At 39.4% G+C, this 27,221-nt stretch overlaps 1 protein-coding gene across 10 annotated transcripts in view; it reads left to right on the top strand.

The window, feature by feature from the left end:
- Positions 1–27,221, top strand: part of ABL2 (ABL proto-oncogene 2, non-receptor tyrosine kinase) — an 89,867-nt gene that overhangs the window by 49,177 nt on the left and 13,469 nt on the right. For 5 of the 10 annotated variants that reach the window (XR_011468740.1, XR_011468739.1, XR_011468738.1 and 2 more), the window contains exons 2-10: positions 8,141–8,203; positions 9,355–9,525; positions 14,420–14,715; positions 18,341–18,613; positions 20,045–20,129; positions 21,961–22,138; positions 23,060–23,244; positions 24,398–24,550; positions 25,632–25,721. Coding sequence is in view for 7 of the 10 variants with exons in the window: in XM_070397278.1 (XP_070253379.1) it covers positions 8,141–8,203; positions 9,355–9,525; positions 14,420–14,715; positions 18,341–18,613; positions 20,045–20,129; positions 21,961–22,138; positions 23,060–23,244; positions 24,398–24,550; positions 25,632–25,721 (1,494 nt within the window). In the remaining 3 variants the exon portion in view is untranslated. Of the gene's footprint in view, positions 1–329; positions 442–8,140; positions 8,204–9,354; positions 9,526–14,419; positions 14,716–18,340; positions 18,614–20,044; positions 20,130–21,960; positions 22,139–23,059; positions 23,245–24,397; positions 24,551–25,631; positions 25,722–27,221 lie in introns of those variants that run through there. The other 5 variants (XM_070397279.1, XM_070397276.1, XM_070397280.1 and 2 more) reach the window with 3 other exon arrangements.

Genomic DNA, 27,221 nt, shown 5'->3' with positions numbered 1-27,221 from the left:
TCCCTATATATTTTATTATTTGCTACCCATATGTGTGGGTTTTTACTTATTTGGTTTTTGTTGTGTTTTGTTTTGTTTTTTCCAAAAGAGTTCCTGCGGTTTTGAAGTAACTATTCTGACTCATTATTTTGCTAATTGCTAAATATTTTCCTTTAGGTTACTCCCAATCTACTTTGGCATTTGTAAATTCTTACACTTCTATTGGTTCCCTCTGGCCACTGGGTGTATGACTCAGTGTCACATGCATGTGCTATTACTTGTCAGAGTGGAATTCTAAGACTTCCTCATGACATAGAACAGTTTAACTTTCGTGCTTTCTGGGCAGAGAAATGGTCCTGGGGACAGTTCTGCTTCCACCTGATAGTTATGGAAGAGATCAGGACACGTTGCTTTGCTGCCTGTGCAGTGAGGCCTCAGAAACTGCTCTACCTACCTTATCAGGTATGATTCAGAGAGTTTGGGGGAGGGTAGTTAATCACAGTAATCAAGTGTGAATGGAGATCTCAAAAAATGAATCGTATCTATTACTGTCTTTTTTCTTAGCCAGTGATACTTCTAGTGCGTGCGTGTGTGCCTGTGTGTATGTGCGCGAACTCTGGTATTTTACAGTAGGACCTCAATAAGTACTTACTGAAAAGAAGAATAAATGAGTAATATGTAGTATTTTTTGGTCTTAAGATACATGTGGCTTGATATGAAGAACTTAAACTATATTTTGAGAATTGTTGAATAATTTATCCAACCACTTTAAATAGTTTTTAAAGAGGTATTATAAACTATTAGCTTTTAGGAGAATATGCAGTTTGGTAAAGTAGAATTCTGGCAATACAAGTGTTTGTAAAATATTTGGAAATACCTAAGCTGAAAATTTGTATATTAATTTTTCTAATTTCTATCTGACAGATTTCTAATTAAATTGATAAAAGCTATTGAATGACTAATTGGTGAAAAGTGTTTTTAATACAAATAAATATTAAATTTATCTCTGAATTTCAGTTTTAATCTGGATTTTAACTTGTTTAATCCTGATAATTTACTTTGTATAAGCTGCTATTTTATGTTTAGCCTTATTTTTATTGTATCCTGCAAGTGTATCAGTAGAAAAAGGTAATAAAACTACCTTCTCTTAATACTCAAAATGTATTTCTGCTACCTGTGTCTTGTATTCTATATATGAAAATTAGTCTTCTGTTGCCTCATCTAAGTGTGATCTTCCCTATAACGATGATTAATAAAAGATCTATCTTCCTATCTAAGGTACCTAATGTATAGTAGTCACTCCACATTGTTCAAAAATAAAACATTTCCAGACTACACACTTGAATTTGGGTGGGTCCAGGACATCTGAATCATGTATATGTTTTTCTGTTGAGCAAAGTGGTGTAGACTAGACGCCCTGGATGGCACTGTAACATTTACTACTTGCTTTTCCTGTGGGATTTTTTTGTCTTTTTTTGCCTTTATTTTTTTAGCTTGTTCTTCTCATTTAGTTCTTTAAGTCTTTATGATTTAATATATGCTCATTCTTGGCCTCAGGAAAATGTTAGGATGTTGTGTTGTCTTTGGAAAATTTTCCCTTTGTTTTGTACTACTGGTAGGATGGCGTTTCAGTGGATATCCTGTGCAGACAGATTGTACGGGAAGTTGACCCTTAGTTTTCTGAGAACAAAAGACTGAGTGGGGAAAAAAGAAGGAAGGAAGGAAATAGGATCTTTTGACTTGATCATAAAGGTTATAAATTCAGAGATGGGGAGAAGGGGAGTGGGGATTAAAAAGGATTGTTTCCCATTATGGTTCTTTAGTACTTTGGCTTCAAAAATTACTTTTATCCTGTTTTTATTATTTTGTATACTTGAGAAATGTACAGTACTGTTTGGTCTGAATACGGGATGAACAAAAGTAGGTTTATAGTTGTTCGTATGGAAAATAATAGAATAATTAATAAATAATACAAGAATAAACTGTTTTGCATACTCATAACTGTACTTACTTTTGCCTAACCCTGTATATCTTTTAAGTTTATATAAGATTGTGTCGTAGGTCTCATTCTTTTTTTCTCCTTTTGTCAAATAACATGGTTTTTAATAAGCTGACTTGCCTTTAACAATCCTCCTTTGAGCTTGTTGGAGTTCCTCTTCAGTACATGTGAACTACATGTCACAGACATGTCTTGCACATTGACAGTCTGTCACTCTACTGTCTTCTGTGCAGAATTTCTGCTCATCCAATTTTAATGCTTTCTCTTCTCTGAAACCTTTACTGACTTCAGAGCTTTGTGTTCTATTTTGTCCCCTGAGAGCATCCTTTGAGTACATGATTCATTTATTCAACATCTTTTTTGAGAGCCCCTTATATACATGCACTATTCTGGGTGCTTGTAATTTATCAGTGACCAAAGCAGACAGAAATCGCTGTCCTCATAAAACTGGTATTTTGGTTGGGGGAGTTAGTTAATACACATGAATATAAAAAAAAGTAAATTATATATTTTGTGGTATTAAGAGCTATGGAGAGAAATAAATTGGGAAGGGAGACATGGGGAATGTGGGAGTGTTGTCAGGAATAGATGTATTTTAAAATAAGACAGTAAAAAAATACTGCACCGAGGGGGTAACATTTGAGTGAAGTGTCATGTGGATATCTTGGGGAAGAATGGTTTCAGCGGTTCTCAACCTGTGGGTCGCGACCCCTTTGGGGGTCGAACAACTCTTTCACAGGGGTCGCCTAATACATCCTGCATATCAGATATTTACGTTACGATTCATAACAGTAGCAAAATTACAGTTATGAAGTAGCAACAAAAATAATTTTATGGTTCGGGGTCACCACAACGTGAGGAACTGTATTAAAGGGTCGTGGCATTAGGAAGGTTGAGACCTCTGGTTTAGGTAGAAGGTAAAGCCAGTACAAAGGTCCCAAGGCCTGCCTTGTCCAGGGAAGGCCAGTGGTCAGAATGGGGTATATTAGGGGAGTAGGAGTTGGAAGATGAATTGGGTGAGACAAGTTGTAAAGGGCCTTGTAGGCCCTTGTTAGGACTTTGGTTTTTACTATAAGATATAGGGAGCCATCTAAGACTTTAAGCAGAGGAGTAATACAATCTGATTTATGCTTTAAAAACTGGGTGGTGTGCCCTAGCCTGTTTAGCTCAGTGGATTGAGCATAGTGCATGCCCCCTGCACTCCCCCTCCAGTCCCCAGACTGAAGGGCCCCAGATTTGATTCAGTCAAGGGCATGTACCTTGGTTGCAGGCTTGATCCCTGGCCCTGGTTGGGGTGCATGCAGGAGGCAAACAATTGATGTGTCTCACATTGATGTTTCTCTCTGTGTGTCTCTCCCTCTCCCTTTCACTCTCAATGAAAAATATTCTGGTGAGGATTAACAACAACAACAACCTGGCTGGTGTGTTGAGAACAGACAGTAGAGAACAAGGATAGAAGCATGGAGATCAGTTAGGATAGTGAAATAATCTAGGTAAGAGATGATGGTTATGACAGGGTGGTAGTGGAGGGGGTGAGAAAGGAATAGATTCTGAATATTGAAAGCAGTGCCAATAAAATTTCCTGATGGGTTAGTTGTGATATGTGAGTGCAAAAAAGGAATCATGAATGATTCCAAGGTTTTTTGTTTGTTTGAAAATTTTTTTCTTTATTGATTAAGGTATTACATATGTGTCCTTATTACCCCATTGATTCCTCACCCCCACACTCATGCCCTCACCCCCCTGCTGTCTGTGTCCATTGGATTTGCTTATATGCATGCATACAAGTCCTTTGGTTGATCTCTTCCTCTTCCTCCCACTCTCCCAACCTTCCCTCTGAGGTTTGACGGTCTGATTGATGCTTCTCTGTCTCTGGATTTTTTTTGTTCATCAGTTTATGTTATTCATTATATTCCATAAATGAGTGAGATCATGTGATATTTATCGTTCTCTGACTGGCTTATTTCGATTAGCATAATGCTCTCCAGTTCCGTCCATGCTGTTGCAAATGGTAAGAATTCCTTCTTTTTTATAGCAGCGTAGTATTCCATTGTGTAGATGTACCACAATTTTTTAATCCACTCATCTGCTGATGGGCACTTAGGCTGTTTCCAAATTTTACCTATGGTAAATTGTGCTGCTATGAACATAGGGGTCTATATATCCTTTCTGATTGGTGTTTCTGGTTTCTTGGGATATATTCCTAGAAGTGGGATCACTGGGTCAAATGGGAGTTCCATTTTTAACTTTTTGAGGAAACTCCATACTGTTCTCCACAGTGGCTGCACCAGTCTGCATTCCCACCAGCAGTGCACAAGGGTTCCTTTTTCTCCGTATCCTTGCCAGCACTTGATGTTTGTTGATTTGTTGATGATAGCCATTCTTACAGGTGTGAGATGGTACTGCATTTTTGTTTTGATTTGCATCTCTGGATGATTAGTGACTTTGAGCATGTTTTCATATGTCTCTTGGCCTTCCTTATGCCCTCTTTCGAAAAGTACTTATTTAGGTCCGTTGCCCATTTTTTTATTGGGTTGTTTATCTTCCTTTTGTTAAGTTGTAGGAGAGAGTCCAAGGTTTTTTGTCATCCCCCTCCCACCACCCAGCTTTATTGATATAGTTGACATACAAAAATATGTAAGTTTAAGGTTTATGATGTGTTGATTTGATACACTTGTGTATTGCAAAATGATTACCACAAGAGCCTTAGCTTATACACACATTACATCACATAATTACCATTTCTTTTTTTGTGGTGAAAACATTTAAGATCTACTCTCAGTAACTTTCAAGTATATAGTACAGTATTATTAACTATAATCACTATGCTGTACATTAGACCCCCAGAACTTACTCATCTTATAGCTAGAAGTTTGTACTCAAGCTTTCAAGGTTTTTGGTCTGAGCAACTAAAAAGTTGAAATTGCCATAAACTGTGATGGGGAATTCTGTGGAGAAGCAGATTTGGGGGAGGGAATGGAGAGTAGTTTTTTATAGTCCAAATAGTGGTCTATAATCTTTATATTCTGAAGCTCAGCGTAAGGCTATTGAATAGTAGGTGTTCATTAACAAATAGATGTTCACTATAATTATTAATTTTGTAAACTTTATAATATACTGTGTTTCAAAAAGTAAGATATAAATGTATGGTTTTGCTGTTTTTGAGTTGGTTTAAGAGTTGGTTTTAGTGTCTACTTGATTACTGTTTCTAACTTGGTCATCTACACTAATAAAAGAGAAACATGGTAATTAACGTACGACCGCTACCCTTCCCATTGGCTAATCAGCATATCCTTATGCAAATTAACTGTCAGCCAAGATGGCGGCCGGCAGCCATGCACTGAAGCGAACAGGGAGGCTTGCTTGCTCCAGTGACGGTGGACTCCAACGTTCCCCGCCTGAGTTGCCGGCCTCTCAGCTGCAACTCTAAGCAACTATGTACTATGTTGCAAATATAGAAGCTAAACAAAACCCCAGAAACCGGCTTTCCGTCAGCCTGCCTTCAGCCAGCCTGACAGCAACATTGTATCAATGTTTTCAGCAGCGAGGCCTCAGAGCTAAAGCTGGCCCAGAATAGAAAAAAAAAGAAAAGAAAAAAGGAGCAGTTGGGAGCTTCAGTCACCCGCCAACGTGAAAACGGCCCTCAGCCCCTCAGCCAGACTGGCCAGGCATCCCAGTGGGGACCCCCACCCTGATCCAGTACACCCTTCAGGGCAAACCAGCCAGCCCCCACCCGTGCACCAGGCCTCTATTCTATATAGTAAAAGGGTAATATGCCTCCCAGCACCGGGGTCAGCGGAGCAGTGAGGCCTCCCGGCACCGGGATCAGCGTGACGGGGCAGCGCCCAAACCCCCTGATCGCCCTGCGGCTCTGTGAGTGACAGGGGGCAGAGCCACAACCTCCCTATCTGCCCTGCTCTGTTCGTGACAGGGGAAGGTGCCCCAACCCCCTGATTGCCCTGCGGCTCTGTGTGTGACGGGGGCGGGGCCACAACCTCCCTATCCTCCCTGCTCTGTTCATGACAGGGGAAGGCGCCCCAACCCCCTGATCAGCCCTGCTCTGTGCCTGATAGCGGGGAGCTCCCCAATCCCCTGATCGTCCTGCGGCTCTGTGTTTGACAGGGTAGAGCCATAACTTCTCCATTGGCCCTGCCCTGAGTGTGACAGTGGCGGCGCCCCAACCCCCTGATCGGCCCTGTTCTATGGGTGATAGAGGGTGGCGCCCCAACCCCCCTCCACGGGCCTTGCTCTATGTGTGACAGGGTAGAGCCATAACCTCCCCATTGGCCCTGCCCTGAGTGTGACAGGGTGCAGCGCCCCAACCCCCTGATCCGCCCTGCTCTGTGTGTGACAGGGGGCGGTGCCCCAACTCCCCTATCGGCCCTACTCTGTGAGTGACAGGGAGGAACTCCTCAACCCCCTGATCGGCCCTGCTCTGTGCGTGACAAGGGGTGGCGCCGCAACCTCCCCATCGACCCTGCCTTGAGTGTGACAGGGGGCGGTGCCCCAACCCCCCAATTGGCCCTACCCTGAGCATGACTGAGGGTGGCATCGCAACCTCCTGATCCGCCCTGCTCTGCATGAGGGGCTGGCGCCCCAACTCCCCAATCGGCCCTGCTCTGAGCCTGACCAGAGGCTGCACCTAGGGATTGGGCGTACCCTCTGCCACCCGGGAGCAGGCCTAAGCCAGCAGGTCGTTATCTCCCGAGGGGTCCCAGACTGTGAGAGGGCACAGGCCGGGCTGGGGGACCCCTCCCCACCCCCCAGTGCACAAATTTTTGTGCACTGGGCCTCTAGTCTATAATAATAAAAGTGTAATATGCAAATCAACTGAACGGCCAAACAGCAGAACTACCGTCCGGATGACCTTCCAGATGACCTTTTGGACAAAGCCAGGGCTGCGAGGGCCTACCCTTGCACGAGTTTTGTGCATCGGACCTTTAGTGGATAATACAGAAGTTAAGCTACCCTTGATTTTTGTTCCTCTTATAATTTCAAATAAGGGTACTTATACTTAAAAAGAAGGAAATGTACTTGAATTGTTTGATAAACATTAAACAGAGTAATAATCATGTTATGCCATCACTGGCAAGAAACATCAGTGTGGATCATGTTATGTTTAGTATGGAACCTCATAAATATTGTGAATATTCTTTGTACTTCTGTTTATGTTAATAAAGGGTTGTCATTTCATAACCCAATGGAAATTCTGCTAAAGTAGATAATTTTTCATTAGAATAAATAATAACATAGAACATGTGGCCAGTTTAAAGGACGTTTCATATAATACAGTGTTTTGTTCATTTTATAATTCTAATTCCCAGTCACTATAACTCTGCCTTTAAACAAAGAGCAACACATTTGTTTCAAATTAACTGTCAGGACATTTGGACATATCTTTAGGTTTGTCATAGTTATTCTAAATTTAAAATAAAATTTAATTAGCTGTGGAATTTTAAATACATATTTAAGAGAAGAAGGAATGTGATGAAGTGAAATAAACTCTAAAACTGTTAAGAATTACAGATCAACCTACAACAGGGATTTCTGTCTCTTTCATGTATAGACAGTGATGCAGCCATTTTTAAAACATTGGTTAATGCTATTTTAATATTAAAATACATGCCATTGTTTTCTGTCACGTTTTTGTGTAATTTGGTCATTCATCCAATCAACAGTTATTGAACACATATAACTCCTTGCTAGAAAGAAAAAGTGCCATTCTTATGCCAAAGAATACTTTGTAAGGTTTGGGAGACAAACATGAATTGAGGATATAGTAAAGATAAAGATAGAAGGTATTAATACAGCAAATGCAGTGTTTTTTTGAGAGCACTAGGAGGAGGAATCTGTGAGGCTTCTTAGGGGAGGTTATTGGAGCTGAGTGTTATGAAATGAGCCAGCCAGTCAAGAAAAGTGTGGAATGAGACCACATTCCAGATAGACAGGACAGTGTGAACAAAGGTGAAAAGATAGGAAGCATCACAGTGTATGTTAACATTTAAAATTTGAGATGTGGAGTGGGTGGAGGTAAAGCTAGAGAAATAGGAGACCTGATCTTAAAGCCCTTGAAGACCATATTAAAGAGATTTTAGCTTGATGGTAAACTATTGAAGAATAATCTTAAGAAGAGTGACATGGTCAAATTTTTGTTTTGAATAGATCACTTTGCCAGCTGTGTGGAGGATGGATTTGAGGGAGACAAGACTGGAGGCAGTAGTCCAGGTGAGAGACGATGGGGATTTGAACTAAGGCATTGGCTATAGAGATGGAGAGGAGGGAATGGATTTGAGAAGAAATAAAACCACAGATTAAAGGCTTATTCTCCTGTAAATATGATAAAAACCAGTTTTAAATTAAAAATGATTGGAGGAGAAAGAGAGACATAATAGAAAAGTTGGTGGCACATAGCTGCTAAAAATAATTCCAGTTCTTAAGAAAATTGCTGCTAGAAGAACAGAGTATTTTTTGTATAATTGACCTGAGCTGTAAAAAGATGGTTTGTGTAGTATGACTAAACTTAAGAACCATAAAGCCTTGAGGAAGAAACCAGGTCTTACAAGGCTTCCACCATTACACATGACAGAAACTCAATAAATATATATTGTTGGTGATATTTTCTAGAGCATTCATTTAAGTTCCTATTTTACAAAAATGTATCACCAAGGAAAAGAAAATAGGGTAGAATTTTTTTCATTAAAACAACAATTGTAAACTATTAAAGACAGTGTTGCATGGTAACACAAAATTATTTTGGAATGGTGAGAATATTGTTTGAAACCAAAACATTTTTCTGTTGTTTAACAGGTAATTTTAGGATTTTTTTTCTAGAAGCACTATTTTTACATGTAAATGGAGGATCTGGATTTACACAATATGTACATATTTTTAAAAATCTGTTATCTTTTTCACAGTTTGTTTTATATGGACAGATTAAGGGAAGGAGGGGAGTTTGGGAGGATTTATAAAACATAACTATTCCTTCTTAAAACCACCACTCCACCATAACAAAATATTGTATTTTTATAAAACAAATTGCCAGTTTTTTTTGAGATTTCTTCTTTCCATTTTGAGAAAACTGCTTTTCCTATTAATTTCTGATTTAGGTGACTGCATATAAATCACAGTTAACTGTGTTCTTTTCATTTTGTCTTTTCTCTATCTTGTTACATTTTCAACAAGTAGATTTCTCTTGTGTTTAGGGGACATTTGCTCATTCTTTATTATTCTACGACTATATAGTTATGTCCCTCCCTGGAGCCGTCCATCTATGCCAGCAGCTAAAATACTGCCTACTTACTGAATTCAAATGAATTTCCAGCTGTCAATTTCAGATGAACTTAATGTGAATTTCTTTTTCCTCTTATGTCTTTCAGAAGCCTTGCACCGCCCCTATGGTTGTGATGTTGAACCCCAAGCACTGAACGAGGCCATCAGGTGGAGCTCTAAGGAAAACTTGCTGGGAGCCACTGAGAGTGATCCTAATCTCTTTGTTGCACTTTATGATTTTGTAGCAAGTGGTGACAACACACTCAGCATCACTAAAGGTGAGCTTCTGAGTAATACCCCTTACTTTTCAGTTTTCATTAGTGGATAGAAGATAAAGGGGTCTGTTCTAGATTCTGCCTCTAAAATTAGCTAGGTGATCTGGGCCCAGATGCTTTTGGTTCATAATTGTCTGTTTTTAAAAAGTGAGAATATGTTTTTCATTGATTCTAGAGAGAAGAGGAGAGAGAGAGGGAGTGGGTGAGGTAGAGGGAGAGAGAGAGAAAAAAAGAAGGAAACATTGATCAGTTGCCTTATGTGCATGCACCCTTCCGGGGCTTGAACCTGAAACCCAGGTATGTGACCTAACTGGGAATCCAACCCCAGACTCTTCAGTGCATAGGGTGGAACTCAAACCACTTAGCAACACCGGCCAGGGTGTAATTTTTTTTTTAAACTTGTGTATGGGGTAATGCCACTTTGTCTACTTTATAGGCTTATTAAGGATAAAATGAGATAAAGTATTTTAGAAAAAACACCATACAATATACACAAACTTTCCTTATTCTCAGAATTTATATTATATGTAATATGTCAGCATTCATCTGCTTCGGAGGTAGGGTTCACTGTACATCTCTTCTCATTGATTGAATCATGTTGTCCGTGACTGGCTGCCTGTCTCAGAACTGTTTGTTATCAGTTTGCAATGAGATTAAAAATTGTACCCAAAATGCAAACCAACTACATCACCAAGTACACTATTATTTAGTTCAGCTGACATTTCTTTTTTCTTTTTTTAGCAAGACTTTCGGCATGAAGAAAGTAGTCTAGTGATTCACAGCCTGGCATAAGCCTCTTATCTTATTGTGGACTTGCCGTGAGCAGCACTGGCCTAGGCCAGTGGTCGGCAAACCGCAGCTCGCGAGCCACATGCGGCTCTTTGGCCCCTTGAGTGTGGCTCTTCCACAAAATACCACGTGCGGGTGCGCACGTACAGTGCGATTGAAACTTCGTGGCCCGCCCTAACCGGTTTGGCTCAGTGGATAGAGCATTGGCCTGCGGACTGAAGGGTCCCGGGTTCGATCCCGGTCAAGGGCATGTACCCTGGTTGCGGGCACATCTCTAGTAGGGGGTGTGCAGGAGGCAGCTGATCGATGTTTCTCTCTCATCGGTGTTTCTAACTCTCTATCCCTCTCCCTTCCTTTCTGTAAAAAATCAATACAATATATTTAAAAAAAGAAAAAAGAAAGAAACTTCGTGGCCCATTGGCAGAAGTAGGTTTTCGGCCTGGGCGAGTCTATTTTGAAGAAGTGGTGTTAGAAGAAGTGGGGATAGTTCGCTGAGGTTGACCCCTCAGATTGAGGACATTTTTAGCAAAGGCCAGTTTAGGAGTGCCCTAATTAAGTTAATGACAATGTACCTACCTATATAGTTTAAGTTTAAAAAATTTGGCTCTGAAAAGAAATTTCAATCGTTGTACTGTTGATATTTGGCTCTGTTGACTAATGAGTTTGCCGACCACTGGCCTAGGCAGTTTATCTCTCATTTGTGTTTATATGGATCAGTTTATAAGGAACAGTACGAAGTGTTTCTATTGTAGTAATATTCTCAGATTAGTTTATTTTGGTAGTAAATTCTTATAAAAGGGAACACTAAGAACATGACCAAATAAAATCATCCATTATTGGTTTTTTGAACAAGGATAGAAAATATGAAACTTTTATGAGAAAGAAATAGAAGAATGGGAGGTTGTCATTGTGTACATGAATTGGATTGCTAATTTGCCTAAGTTCTTATCTTTTGAACTTACTGGGAAAAAATATATTTCAGGAGAATTTTTCACTCCACAGAACTGTCATGTTAAGTAATATTTGTCAAACATATGCCTTTTAAAAAATATATATTTTTATTGATTTCAGAGAGGAAGGGAGAGGGAGAGAGATAGAAACATCAATGATGAGTGAGAATCATTGATTGGCTGCCTCCTGGGGATCCTACTGAGAGTCGAGCCTGCAACCCAGGCATGTGCTCTGACCAGGAATCGAACTGTGACCTCCTGGTTCATAGGTTGACTCTCAAACACTGAGCCACACCAGCTGGGCCAAATATATTCCTTTTATTTGTTACGTTCAGAATGAGGTAGATATTAATTGGGAGTGGACATACCAAATTAAGAACATAAGCCTCCATTCAAGGAATGTTACCTTTAAATAAAATTTTTAGATATATCAGTTTTTGAAATTTGGCCAGATTCATCAAAAGCAGAAATGCTAAAAACTGAGCTTCTCACCTTAGTTGATTTGACTTAGTGGATGGAGCATTGGTCTGCAGACTGAAGGGTCCCAGGTTTGATTCTGGTCAAGGGCACATGCCCGGGTTGCAGGCTTGATCCCCAATACGGGGCGTGCACAAGGCAGCCGATCAATGATTCTCTCTCATCATTGATGTTTGTATCTCCCCCTTCTCCCTTCCTCTCTGAAATAAATAAAAATATTTTTAAATCAAACAAAAAACCCTGAGTTTCTCAAACTGGGGTATTAATATGTCCCAGAGTGAGTGTGATGGCATGTGTGCATGAGCCAGGAGGTTCCAAAGGCACAAGAAAAGTAAAGTGCATTATTCCTCGTGTCAATTTACTTAAAGATTTTGGGTAGTTTTGGGGGTGGGATGAATGTGTGAGAGATGTGTGTTTATGCATTGGGAAGAAAGTTTTAGGATAAAACAAAGGACTTCATAGAAATTTATTCTTGTGGTTGTCTTTTTGAGTTACAATAGATCCTGATACGTCAGTGGAGAAGTTTGTGAAGCTGTGACTCAGAACATTCTTTCCTAGATATAATTTGCATGTCAGTATTTTCCAAGATAGCTCAGTCACTGAGGAAACATTGATAAAGTTTATTGAGTCTTCAATTACCAGTTGTGGCAACCACTAGTGTGCAGCTCAAGGAATAGGATTCCCTTTACCTTACGGCCAGCAGGGATTTCTCATAAAACCAATGAAATGCCAGATTTTTATATCAGGTCCTTATTAATATAAAATAATGTTATGCTAAAGCTTTTTAATTATTTTAAATATAAGAAAATGTATTTAAACAATAAAATAATTATTATTTTACTTCCCTTTGTTTGAAGATAGTAATTTGCTTGAAGTAAGAAACAAAGTTCTACCAGGATTGCTCTATCAATAGGGTAATGCTTTGTATCCCTACCAGCTCATACCCCTGTCAGTTTCCTTCCAGAGTAGAAAATTCTTCTCCTAACTGCCAAAAAGAGGGGAAATCAGACAAAAACCTAGGGTGTTTCACTGTAGCCTAATTTGATTACCGATCATTACCAGTTCTTTATAAGGAAGCGATAATAATATGCTTAGTAAAATACTTAAGTGTTTTATCTTTTCTAGTTCTCAGGGAGTAAAAGAGAAAAGCTACAGCGCAAGTTTTATTTTGTTTTTCTAGCAGTACTAAGATTTTTTCCCTGTGCGTTTCCACCACCACACTCCTATTTATACATATGTATATTTTATATATATAAAATGCATATGAATCCATACTCCTGTGTTTTTTCTCACTGAATGTCTCATATCCAAGTCTCTTGGGTGAGAGATAGTAAGAGCCAATAGGAAGTTATCCTGTGGTAGACATTTCTGTAAACCACTGAGAAAAGTTAGATAACTGTCATAATAATGATTCTGAGTTTTTCCTCAATCGCCTTTGCCTGATAACTGGACCATATGCTCTTGATTGATTTGGCATTTTTCTGCATTCTGACACTGAGAAGTGGGTGTGAACTCTATAGGAAGGCTGCATCTCTTCAGAGTGAGGGGCCTAAATTGGAAGGATTGTTTAGGTGGGCAGTTATTACTAATGATATCTCATTTGCTTTTCTGTCTTGTCCATGCTGCGAGTGTAGGGGCAAGGTATATGTTGCTGGAGCCTGAAGTTGATGTTTACAACTTTAATGGAGCAATCAAGTACACAGAAGTCATTAGCAAAAGATACTTTGAGTAACTTGAGTCTTGGGTTCCAACATCAGACTCAGCTTCCTTTCCCACACACTAATTTTAGAAGAATGGATAGGAGTGACTCATTCTTCATGGGGAATGGGAGGGAAACTGGGAAACTATATCTATTTAAAACTTGAGTCTTGGAAAAGATTGTGCTTTGAGAGTCCTCACTACTCACTTCCCATCCCCCAAACAATTTTCTTTCTGAAAACATTGCTGAAAGCTCTGTGGTCGGTGCTTTTTTTTTTTTTTTTTTACATTGTTGGTTTTGTTGCCTTGGTGCCATGTGAAATTTAGAAGTAATGTTGTGTTTCCCATAGCTTATCCTTAATCCTTGACTGCTTGTTAACATTGAACCATATAAGATACATTCCTTGACTAACTGTTTTGGGAAGAAAAAATGAACAAAAAAATGTTTTTGAAGGGAGAGACTATGTCATTTCCAGCCATTTGAGTAATCTTTTTATCTTGGTATACATGGAGTTTTCTAAAGACATTTTTAGTTGGTATAAAAACCTTTGAAAACCTGTAGTAAATGCCAAAATGCCACTTTTAACTATGCTTCTTTTGTTTAAGCTACAAATGAAAGAGATCAGTGGAGGATATCATGAACAGCCAAGTTTGTTTTCATTATTATTTTTTAGATATTTTTATTGATTTCAGAGAGAGGAAGGGAGAGAGAGATGGAAACATCAGTGATGAGACAGAATCACTGATTGGCTGCCTCCTGGGCATGTGCCCTTTCTTAAATGGAATTGAACCTGGGACCCTGAAGTCTGCAGGCCAGCGCTTTATCCACTGAGCCAAACCAGCTAGGGCTGTTTTCATTATTTAAAAACACATTTGTTGGCATAAAAGTTCCTGATTTATTTTTCAATGAGTTTAAAGTTTGATAATAAATTGCTTTTGAGACAAAGTGTTAACATCTCATTCTGTGATAACCTTATGACTAGGTGAAAAGCTACGAGTCCTTGGTTACAATCAGAATGGTGAGTGGAGTGAAGTTCGCTCTAAGAATGGCCAAGGTTGGGTGCCAAGCAACTACATCACCCCAGTAAACAGTCTGGAAAAACATTCCTGGTACCACGGACCTGTGTCACGCAGTGCAGCTGAGTATCTACTCAGCAGTTTAATCAATGGCAGTTTCCTGGTGCGAGAAAGTGAGAGCAGCCCCGGGCAGCTGTCCATTTCGCTCAGGTACGAGGGGCGCGTGTATCACTACAGGATCAATACCACCACAGATGGCAAGGTAAGACTGGCGACCACCTTTAGGTGTGGATGGGCTGCTCCTTAGAAATTATATTCAGAATGACTGAAGAATATAGTTTTTATGTCTGACGAAAGAAAATAATCACTGATGTGAGTTAGGGCTGTTTGGCATGTTAAAGAGAGTTTTTTTCAAAAGAATATGGTAATGGAAATTTAAAACAGTATTATAATAGAAGTTTAATGATGAACTAAATGTGAAGAATAAAGGAAATTGCTGGATAAGTTAGCTGTTCTAATGATTGTTAATATGTAAATAGACATACATCTAATGCATGGTATAGAATTTATTTTTTAAATATATTTTTATTGATTTCAGAGAGGAAGAGAGAGATAGAAACATCAGTGATGAGAGGGAATCATTGATTGGCTGCCTCCTTCATGTTGGATGAAGCCTGCAATCCAGGCATGTGCCCCTGACTGGAATCGAACCTGGGACCCTTCAGTCCACAGGCCAACGCTCTATCTACTGCGCCAAACCGGCGAGGGCTGTATAGAATTTATAAGTTAAATCTTACATCTGAAAATTATAATAAACTCTACACGAAAGTTAACAGAGTAAGAATTTAGGCTTCTAAGACTGGTGTTGATCATTAATATATCTCTCTATATATGTGTATGTATGTATGTATATATAAAAGGCTAAGTGACCAACTGTCCATCTGACCATCTGACCTACTGTCTGACCGACTGACCATTCGGCCGGTACACATGACATGCATTGGCAATTTAAAAATAAACGTTGACTCGCGCATGCGCTATACATATAAAGTTCTCGCTGGCACCAATCGCACGCGTGTTTTAATTTTATAATATATACACTATTTTGACATAGAATTTTTTGCAGTAATGTAATTACTGCGTGAATCTTTCTAATTAATTTCCTTTCAATGTGCACGTATCCATGCACCAGGCCACTAGTGTTAATACAAGTAGATGAATCACTTAGCAGTTTACATGTTGGAGAGACCAACCAGTTTAGAATGGTTGTTTTAAAATGTAACGGTTTCACTTTATAAACTATAAAGCATAGGCTTATGTTAGTTCCTCTATTGAACAGTAAATGTAAATTGAATCATTTCTTCCATTCTTTTCCTCTCGGGGAAATGCATACTAGGGGAAAAGCACAGGCTCTGGAGCAAGCAGGTCCTGGTTTGCTGTGTAACTCCACCATTTATTTAGAGCTTTGTGATCTTACATAAGCCTCAATTTCCCATCTCACTTTATTGCATTCTTGTGAGGATTAAATGAAATAATTTCCATAAAGCATAATGGCTGGTATAAAGTAGGAAATAAGAAAATTAGGAATTCTCTTTCTCTTTCACACTGTCTTATATTGTCTCTTGATGAAACCAAATAGAAGCAGATAAGTAATAATATACAAGAGACAGCTCTTCTTCTGGTTATATACCCAACAGAAATGAGTGCATATGTGTACAGAAGGCATGCACAGGAATGTTCATAGCAGCGTCAGTTGTAATAGCCCTAAACTAGACTCTCCTAACTGTCTAACAATAGTGGAATGAACTAATAAATCGTAAAATGCAATCTCATATAACAACAAAGATGACCATAGTACTGATATGCAAACTTCAGGAAAACTATGGCCCGTCAGCTCCCTGTTTTTAAAATAAAATTTTATTGGAATATAGCCACACCCATTTGTTTATGTACTGTCCATGGCTGCTTTCTCATTATTACAGCAAATTTGAGTAGTTTCAACAGAGGTGCTATGGCTAGAAGCCTAAAATATTTTCTGTCTGCCCCTTCACAGAAAAGTTTGCTGATCCCTGCCATAGAGGAACCTTACAAATAAAATGGAGCAAAAGGGATCAGTGGTTGTCTGGGAAAGGGATGGGGCAGAGGGAATGACTACTAGGGGGTATGGGTTTCTTTGTGGGGTGAGGAAAACATTCTAGAGTTAGATAGTGGTGATGGTTGGACAGCCTTGTTGAATATACTAAAACCACTGAATTGTATACTTGAAAATGGTAAATTTTATGGTATGTGAATTATATCACAATAAAAAAGTTGAGCAATCTAGAAATTTTATAAACAGAATCTTGGATAAATAGACAATATTTTTGACTATATTAACATTTTAACACTATAAAAATACTATGTAAATCTCTTAAAGTTCTGACATTCTACAGTCTGTATTAGACATGCTGGTCTTACAATGTTTTACTTCTGCCTTAAGATTTAAGTTTCTTAAATGTATTTTTGCCTGAATTAAGTGTTAACTTGATGAAAACTTTTTAAAGCATCACTTAGTGGGTTCTAATAAATTAAAAATTAAACTTGAAAAAAATTGAGTGAAAGAAAATAGTACCTATTGTATGATTCCATTTGTTTAGAGTTAAGAGGCAGGCAAAGGTAATCTAAGGTGCTAAATAGAAGTCAGCAAAATGGTCATCTTTACAGGGGTATATAGATGGGAGGGCACAGGAGAAGCTGCTGGGGTGCTGGTGATGTTATAATTCTTGGTGTGGGAGATGTGAGTTCATTTTATAAAAATCAGTAATTCTCCATTTATTGTACACTTTTCTGTATACAGTAAGGCCCAAAGACTGCTATATTACTTTACACTTACTGCCTATCACAGATTAACTACTGTTTTGTTAATAGACCCTCTGAAATAAAATTGTGACTCTTTTTTAAATGGTCTAGACCTGTGGTCGGCAAACTGCGGCTCGCGAGCCACATGTGGCTCTTTGGCCCCTTGAGTGTGGCTCTTCCTAAGTCTTAGGAGTACCCTAATTAAGTTAATAACAATGTACCTACCTATATAGTTTAAGTTTAAAAAATTTGGCTCTCAAAAGAAATTTCAATTGTTGTACTATTGATATTTGGCTTTGTTGACTAATGAGTTTGCCGACCACTGGTCTAGACACTCAAAAGCACATCCTAATTAAATAAAAATTATAGCATTTGATATCCTTGCTCTACCAGAAAAATTGAAACAGTGGTTTTCAAATTATGTTCTGTGCAAGATTCTGAGGGGGTATTTGATAAACTCACAGGAGGTCGAGTTCCCTCTTGCCTACTTTAATCAGAGAATCTCTTCCTTTATTTGTATAATATAGTTGAATTGCATGCTTAAAAAGTATTTGAGGACCAATGATATCGATGATCCAGAAAGCTATCATTGAAGTTTTTCCCCCAAGACTAGAGCTAATTTAGTAAGCATAGGAAGAGTAGGTTAAAAGTAAGATGAAACTGAAATTCTGTGTTATCCCTTACCATCATCATTTAATTCTTTGATTTACCTCAATAAGATAACCTCCTAGGTCTATACCTTCAGATCAATGAAAAAATGGGCTTTAAAAACAATTTCTGACCCTGGCCGGGTGGCTCAGTTAATTGGAGCATTGTCCTGTACACCAAAGGTTGCGGGTTCAATTCCTGGACAGGGCACATACCTAGGTTGCAGTTTCAATCCCTGGTTGGGGTGCATGTAGGAGGCAACCGGTTGATGTTTCTCTCTCCTTCTCCCTTCCACTCTCTCTAAAAAAAGTGAATAAACATTTCCTTGGGTGAGGACTTAAAAAAATTTTTTTTGATCTCTTTTCAAGTTGACTTAGCTTTTCTCCTGCCTTTCTCACCAGGTATATGTGACCGCTGAGAGCCGCTTCAGCACCTTAGCAGAGCTTGTCCACCATCACTCCACAGTGGCTGATGGGCTGGTGACAACATTGCACTACCCCGCACCCAAGTGTAACAAGCCTACAGTTTACGGTGTGTCCCCCATCCATGACAAATGGGAAATGGAACGAACAGATATTACCATGAAGCACAAGCTTGGGGGTGGTCAGTATGGAGAGGTTTACGTTGGCGTCTGGAAGAAATACAGCCTGACGGTTGCTGTGAAAACATTGAAGGTGGGTTGCTGAGAATTACAGTGCTCGGGCATCTTCTTCTTTTGTGCTGAATCACTTGGAAATACCAGCATGCCCCGCCCCTCTTTAACTGGGGAACACTTTCCACCCACTGTTGCCACCCTGATCAGCACATGGTGATGATCAACCCTAGTGCCATTGTTGACAGTGCAGAGGAAGATTATTCATTGCAGTGCAGTGAAACCCACATGTGGGGAATGTTTGTCTCTGGAGGCTGTTGATGGAGATCTTAGTGGGAGGTTAGAAGCAAATTACTAGTTATAAAGCGAAACAGCTTGTTTTGCTTCCTCAGCACACCCCCTGCTGGACAGAATTCTTCATGCATTGTCTGAGGATCATGGGTACTCTCTCTGGTTTGCTCTTCCCTACCCCCTTCCTCTCTTTCCCCCTCTCTCCCCTCTCTCTCTCCCTCTCCCCCAGGAGAATAGACTACTTCTTATTCTTAATATTCACAGAAGTCTTTTTCCCTGCACCAGCTCTCCTCTTTAAGCATCCTATCAGATTGCAGGGTTCTCACTCTCATCCTGTTCTCTGAAGATTCTCCCGTGTGCCTCAGTGGCTCTACCACATCACTCGTAAGGGCTGCTCTTCAGCTCTGAGTCATGGTCAGTTCTTTTCAGCAAGCGTTTATTAAGCATATTTTGAGTATGAAACAATATTTAAGGCCTTGCAAGCATGCATCGCTCCTTAAAGAATTTGTCAGGAAAACAAACACGTAAACCACTATTGTCTCCTCTTTGAAAGCTGAGTTTTATTGGGACATAAACTGTCAGAAAACTGAGTTATCTAGGTCTCCTGTGTGTGCTTCAGCTGTGATAGGATGTGCTTGCTGAATTTTGCTCACCCTGCTAATTTTTACTCATTTTAAATACTGGATAAATTTAACAATATTTTTCTTTCTTAATTGGACTTCTGTAGAGCATATTAGGTTATGATAAGATTTTCGATGTAGATGTTAAAATACTCAAAACATACCATTTTTTAAAGCTGAAGTTTTTCACCCTGGCCAGTGGGTTCAGTGGTTAGAGTATCAGTCTTCACACTGAGGGGTCATGGGTTTGATTCCCAGTCAAGGGCATGTACCTGGGTTGAGGGTTCTATCCGAGGCCCCAGTTGTGTGCATGTAGGAGGCAGCCAATTTATGTGTCTCTCACATCAGTGTTTTTCTCTTACACCCCCTCCCTCCCTCATCCTCCCTCCCTACCACTCTCTCTAAAAATCAGTGGAAAAAAATAACCTCAGTGAGGATTAACAACAACAAAACACACCCCCGCCCACCCCTCCCACCCCCCTGCCACAAAAACCTGAAGTTTTAGGATTGTGAGTTGATTCAAATAGTTAAGATGGGGGTTCACTCTGAAATAAATAAATATTCCTCTTCTCTCTCTCTTTTTATTGTTCCCCCTTTTCCAGGAAGATACCATGGAGGTGGAGGAGTTCCTGAAAGAAGCTGCAGTGATGAAGGAAATCAAACATCCTAATCTGGTACAGCTATTAGGTGAGGAAGCTTGCCTAAGCCAGAGGTTTCCTCAAAGCTGCTTGTTCCCCAACACCCCATTATCTCCAAATCCTCCCTTAAATCACCATGGTGGAAGCTCCAAGTGTGAATCTACTTCAATAAATGGTTGTTATGTTAATCAACGGGCTCTGTGTTTAAAAGTTGCCTAAGAAACAGTGGCCTGGATTGATTGCAATGTGTAAAACTACCCAGTTTGTAGTGATTGCCCCAGATTCAAAGTTCAGAATCGTTTAAAATAATTCCAAATAAAAAAACTATCATAAGCCCTGGCCGTTTTTTCTCAGTGGTTAGAGCATTGGCCCTCGGACTGAAGGGTTAAGGGTTTGATTCCGGTCAAGGGCATGTACCTGGGTTATAGGCTCAATCCCCACCCCAGTTGGGGCATGTGTGGGAGGCAACCAATTGATGTGTCTCTCTCACTTCTATGTTTTTCTCTCTCTGTCTCTCCCCCTCCTTTCCACTCTCTTTAAAAATCAATGGGAAAAAGTATCCTTGGGTGAGGATTAACAAAAAAAAATAAAAAAAAAATCACAAAATAATTTCACAAAGTAGACACTAAACAAAGAACTGTTAAAAAGAAGCAGATTAAAAATTGTGACCACACTCATCAATTTACCTTGATCAACTGAAAATTCTATGCTCTGGTAGATTGATTTCTCACCTGTTCAGGTCACAAAGAAGTCTGTGTCTGAACCCTTTGCCCTTTTCAAAATTGGGCCACATTCTTTGGGTGTTCAAATTGAACCCAACTATCCCAAAGGAAATAGTTTCTTGTTGATTCTTTACAAGGAATCTGCCATGTATTTGACTATGGAAACAATTACAATCTTTTTACAAAGTATTACTACAGGCTGGGCTCACATAGTCTTCAACATATGCACAGTTGTGGTTATTTTAGACTAGTGACCTGGTGCATGAAATTCATGCACATTAAAAGTGAATTAATAAGAGGAAATATTTTAATATTGCTATTTGCCCTTTATAATAGAAGTGTCAGAGATGAAAGAAAATTAGTAAAATGTATATGAAAATCTTCCTCCTGTCAGAGTCTGGGGTGCGCCACGGGAACCAGAGTCACGGGAACCAGAGTCACGGGGGGTGTGGCCTCAGGTCCTCTGGCCCAGCACCAGAGCAGGGGGCATGGCCTGAGGTCCCCCGTCAAGCCCTGCCGGGCGGGGGGGTGCACCCTGAGGTCCCCTGTCAAGCCCCACTGGGCGGGGGAGTGAGCTTCAGGTCCTCTGTCAAGCCCAACCAGGCGGGGGGCGCAGCCTCAGGTCCCCTGCCCCGGCCCAGCACCACGCAGCCTCAGGTCCCTGCTGATTGCTCATTAAGTCTCATTACGGGGACTTGGCCTCCGCTGTGGGTGCAGCCATCTTGTGTTATGGAATCCCTGCCTCCGATGTGGGTGTAGCCATCTTGACCGTTATGGCATGATGGTCAATTTGCATATTCCCTCTTTAGATAAGATTAGATCTTTAGCACCTAGTGGAGAATGGGAATCATGGGCATATACAGAACCCTAGAAATTTTGGTCTTCTGACCCCTTATGGAATTAATATAAGTAACTCTGCTTTTGCCCTCAGCAAATACTCAAGTGCATATGAATTTCCAGAATTATATAATGGAAGTAGAGACTCCCGTATCAACCATCTCATTAACTTGGCTATATTATTGTCAGAGAATGTGATGGCAAGAAGGGAAAAGATTATTGACAAACAAGATTTTTTAAAATGGTTGATTAATTTTGTCAAAGTTGTTTGGAATGTTTGAATATAGATTAATAAAACAAACTTTATTCTTGAATTCTAAGGTGTGTGTACTTTGGAGCCACCATTTTACATTGTGACTGAATACATGCCATATGGGAATCTCCTTGATTATCTCCGAGAATGCAACCGAGAAGAGGTGACTGCAGTTGTACTGCTTTACATGGCCACTCAGATATCTTCGGCAATGGAATATTTAGAGAAGAAGAATTTCATCCATAGGTGTGTAAACCTGAATATTTTCTGTGATTAACCAGGAAGCTACCTTGCTTGTCATGCAAATAAAGGGAAGAAGGCAAGAACCTCTCCAGAAATTTCCAGATGACTCAGGAAAGGAATTTCCCATTCACAGGGCCCATTATGATGTCATTTCCAACTTATAAACCTATGTGCTCTGATTAAAGTGTTAATGAGAGGCCTTTGCTGTTCTCAAAACAGGTCTTTATTTTGCCCAGGACTGTATTCAATAGCATTTTGTTCCATCTAGTAGCTTATTTAAAAAATAGCTTTCTGTCTTAGTAAAGAACTTCAGCACTTGTAGACAAGTATCTGTTGCGCACCTCTAAAACCTATCCCAATGTGCACCTCTAAAACCTATCTCAATGTGCAGTTGACTGGAACAACATGAGTTTGAACTGTGAGGGTCCACTTATACACAGATTTTTTTCAATAACTACATATAGTACTGTAAATGTATTTTTTCTTCCTTATGATTTTCTTCTCTCTAGCTTACTTTATTGTAAGAATCCAGTTTATAATACATACATAGCTAACAGTAGTTAGCTACTTTTAGTAGCTGAATTTTTGGGGAGTCAAAAGTATACATGGATTTTTGGCTATGTGGGGGTGTAGTGGGGGTAGAGTGGGTACCTCTAACCCCTGCATTAAGTACTTATGAATAGGAACCCGTTTTCTGAAGCCTGCTTTATTCCAGCATCATGTAATTGCCTCTTGATAAGTACTCTACAAGTGATACATAATTAGTGATTTTCTACCATGTTAGTGATTATCATAAAAACCTACCATATCTGTTAAGCACTTATAAACTCTGCTTGAGGCACAAAGAACCGAGAATAGAGCATTCATGGTCACTTTCCACCTTATCTGAATAGAATCACATTAGGGTTGGTCCTCTTCCTGCAGAGATCTTGCAGCTCGGAACTGCCTAGTGGGAGAAAACCATGTGGTAAAAGTGGCTGACTTCGGCTTAAGTAGATTGATGACTGGAGACACCTACACTGCTCATGCTGGAGCCAAGTTTCCTATTAAATGGACAGCACCAGAGAGCCTTGCCTACAATACCTTCTCAATTAAATCTGATGTCTGGGGTAAGGTTGGAAGGGGCTTTTTTTTTGTATGTTATTTTCTTTATATAAATGCTCTTCATTCTCTAGAGCTTATCTTTTACATGATCAGTCTCCTCTGTCTTTACCCCCACCTCTTCAATCATTCAGCAAGCATTTATTAAATACCTATTATCAGGCATTGTGCTAGGTGCTTGGCATAGAAAGAAGTGTAAAGAAGAAAATAAAAGGAAGTCCTGCTTTAGAGAGCTCACAGTCTAGACCAGCCGTGGGCAAACTACGGCCCGCGGGCCGGATCCGGCCCGTTTGAAATGAATAAAACTAAAAAAAAAAAAAAAGACCGTACCCTTATATGTAATGATGTTCACTTTGAATTTATATTAGTTCACACAAACACTCCATCCATGCTTTTGTTCCGGCCCCCCGGTCCAGTTTAAGAACCCATTGTGGCCCTCGAGTCATAAAGTTTGCCCACCCCTGGTCTAGACTCTCATGTTGCATTGGAGTTCTAAAGATCCTTTAAAGCTCCCTGTTTTCCACATTAGGTATTAGTGCTTGTTTCCAGAGTGCTGGGACATACAGAATAGCATCCTCTTTTCAAGGAAGGCATGCTGAAGTTTCAGCTATGTTTATCCTGGTAACGACTGCCATGAATTGGTACAAGCCCAGTGGACTGAACCAGTCTGGAAATTTGGATTGTGGGCCAATAGAAATAATTGCAGGATTCTAAGTCACTCTTTACCAGAAATCTCAAACACAGAAATAAACCTGTGACAAGATCAAGCAAATTCTTTTTTCTACTGTGAATTTTATCTGATTTCAATTTTATATTTACTCCTCTAATATTAGCTGACATAAAAACTGTGAAACTCATTAATTAGATTATAGATTATTCTAAGAATAGTTTGATTATGCCCCAGACTTCTTGTATGGTCATAGTTTATTTTCCTTCATTGTAGTAAAGGAAGTCTAAATTAAAGGTGGGAAATATAAAGAAAGCCATCTTTATACCTGGTATTTCAGGTCATACCTCAAATGTTCCCATGACAGATATCATAGGAGGAATACTTTTGGTAATTGAATATTATCCAAAATTTGAAAGATAATTATCTAGCGGTGTAAAATAATAATAAATCAGAGAAGAAACATTAAGCTCTTTTTTTTGTCCCTTATGCAGCTTTTGGGGTTCTGTTGTGGGAAATTGCTACCTATGGAATGTCACCATATCCAGGTATTGACCTGTCTCAGGTCTATGATCTACTGGAAAAGGGATATCGAATGGAACAGCCTGAAGGATGCCCCCCTAAGGTTTATGAACTTATGAGAGCATGTGAGTATTTTTGCATATTTTAAGTTTAAGGGTCTGAGTCAGCATTTTGGGGATGATTAGCAAAATTAGGAACATTTTTCCTCGTAATGGTGTTAGATTGAATATAACCACATGGCATATAAAGAGTTGGTCATTGATTAGCCAGTTGGCATGTCATATGCTATACCATTGAGTCTTACTGGAATCCTAAGAATCATTGTCCATGGCTGAAATGTTGAGTCAGTTTCCCAGAAACACTTGCACATTTAATAGGATAATAAAATAAGAGCCCTGGCCCGTGTGGCTCAGTTGGTTAGAACATCGTCCTGTACACCAGAGGTGGCAGGCTCGATTCCCAGTCAGGGCACATATTCAGGTTGTGGGTTTGATCCCCAGTCAGGGCACATGTGGGAGGCAGCCAGTTGATGTTTCTCTCGCCCCCCTCTCTCCCTTCCTCTCTCTAAAAGTCAATTAAAATATTTTTAAAAATAGAATAATAAGAAATTGGGTTTGGAGTTAGGTAGGGAGAGGACTGCTTTCAACTAGATGGAAATGATTGCTAAAGACTAGATGGACGTAACCTCAGTGATGAATAAACAAAGCACCTTACCCCTTGAAGATGGAAGGTGGTAGTAAAGTGCAGTTGTGTTTGAGCATAAATCTTATTTTCTCATTGAGCATTGGCATTGTCTGCTGCCCTGTCTTCATCAAATATGAACTGCAAGCTCCTCCTTTCGGATAGTCGGTTATATTCCTGAATATGTACAGCTCATGGTTTCTAAGGTTAGAGTGAGTTTGAAGACGGGTTTAACTTTTATTTTTCCAGTGAAAAAAACTTGCCATTTTCTAAATTATCTTCCCATCCCTCCTCACCCCTATGTAGAGGGAATAGGAGCGGAGGCTGCATAGGGGGACTTGCCCGAGGAAGTGGGTTCATTATCCTCTGAGCGGAACTGAGAGGCAGCGGCCTCACTATCATTGTGAACATGCTGCAGCTCTGCTTTAAGAGGCACACGTCCTGATGCAGGGGACTCGCTGTCAGGCGCGCCACGGGGTGTCCATTCCTCCGGGGGCTTTAGCATTTCCTCCTTTTGTTACATAGGCTGGAAGTGGAGCCCTGCTGACAGGCCCTCTTTTGCTGAAACACATCAAGCTTTTGAAACCATGTTCCATGACTCCAGCATTTCCGAAGGTAGGAATCTGGTAGTTTATTGGTGGCTAGTTCTGGATAGTGATAATATTTCAAAAATGATGGACTTTTGTAGCTTGGAACTCTATTTCAGGTTATTGAATTAATTCTTGGCCTTCATTCTTCTTGTTTTGCTTTTTTTTATTTTTTGCCTTTTTTAATGTCTTGTGTTTCTATCATTTTTAATATTGAAAGTATATTTTAATTGCAAATTAATTCAGTCTCTTCATAAAGAGAGTAAGTTGAGTAGTTCTTTAAGCATTAACACTTATGTAGGGAAGAGAAGGAGGGAAAAATCAGTCTGAAAAATATTCCAGCTCCTTGAACCATACCAGCAAATGCAGAACCAAGTCATAAGAACAATATCCAGAAATTTTATTTCTAAAAATAGATCCCAAGGGAGTAATTAAGGGTGTAAACAAAGATTTAGCTACAAGAATATTCCATCAGAGTATAGTTTATAATACTGAAAAGTTAAGAACAATTTAAATATCTAGTGGGCTGTTAATTATCATATTCATATAATTAAATATTTAAAATGATGTTCTTGAATTGACATGGAGAAGAGTTTAGAATGAGCATGCTAAGTTAAGCTGTGAACAGTGTGATCCCTTATCTAAAAACAACAGTATGGACACACATAGGCAGTTTTCTGCTTTTTTGTATACTGTTTCTAAAATTGTCAGCAAAAGTCAAACAATAAACTTGTTATAAAGAGAGACTTTTCCTAAAGAGCTAAAACCACAACATTCTTAGTCAAACTTGCCTATGACACTTTGATATAGTTCCAGAATGTTATACATATTTCTCAAATTTTTCCTTTCCTTCATAATTGAACATAGAACTTACTGCTTAAGTTCAAGTTTTAAAATATTAGAAGAAGAAATCAGGCAAGTTGATTTTTGTCTGCTTTCCTCAGTGATTTATCACTGAGAAGAAAGGGAAAAGTATAGCATCAAATTTAATAGTTAGTATTTACATTCTAGTTCTTTGATGTATGGAATTTCTACAGGTTGGGGAGGGCACAGCTGGCCCTTGGGCAGCTGCCTACCACAGAACTCTTCTCTGTGTGCTTTTTCCTATGGTGTCAAAGTGGTAGAAGTCATGAATATCTTTGGTACTTTTGTGCCAACTTTTAACCTCTGTTGAATCCCGAGTTAAATATTTCTGCTTCTTTTGAAAATGTTATGTCTTTTTAGAAAATCAGCCCTTATCACTTTTAAGGCTAATTTCAATTCACTACTGCTAAATAAGAAAATTAATGTTATTCAACCCATAATTATTAAGCATTTAATCCAGGGGTCCTCAAACTACGGCCCACATGCAAATACAAATACTGTATTTGTTCCCGTTTTGTTTTTTTACTTCAAAATAAGATATGTGCAGTGTGCATAGGAATTTGTTCATAGTTTTTTTTTTAAACTATAGTCCGGCCCTCCAATGGTCTGAAGGACAGTGAACTGGCCCCCTGTTTAAAAAGTTTGAGGACCCCTGCTTTAATCT

The sequence above is a fragment of the Myotis yumanensis genome, unplaced genomic scaffold (assembly GCF_028538775.1).
Source record: "Myotis yumanensis isolate MYYU_CA2020_CCGP unplaced genomic scaffold, mMyoYum1.0.hap1 SCAF_17, whole genome shotgun sequence".
Classification (NCBI taxonomy): domain Eukaryota; kingdom Metazoa; phylum Chordata; class Mammalia; order Chiroptera; family Vespertilionidae; genus Myotis; species Myotis yumanensis.
Note: the sequence above shows the minus strand (reverse complement) of the source record. Positions and strands in the feature narration are given on the sequence as shown.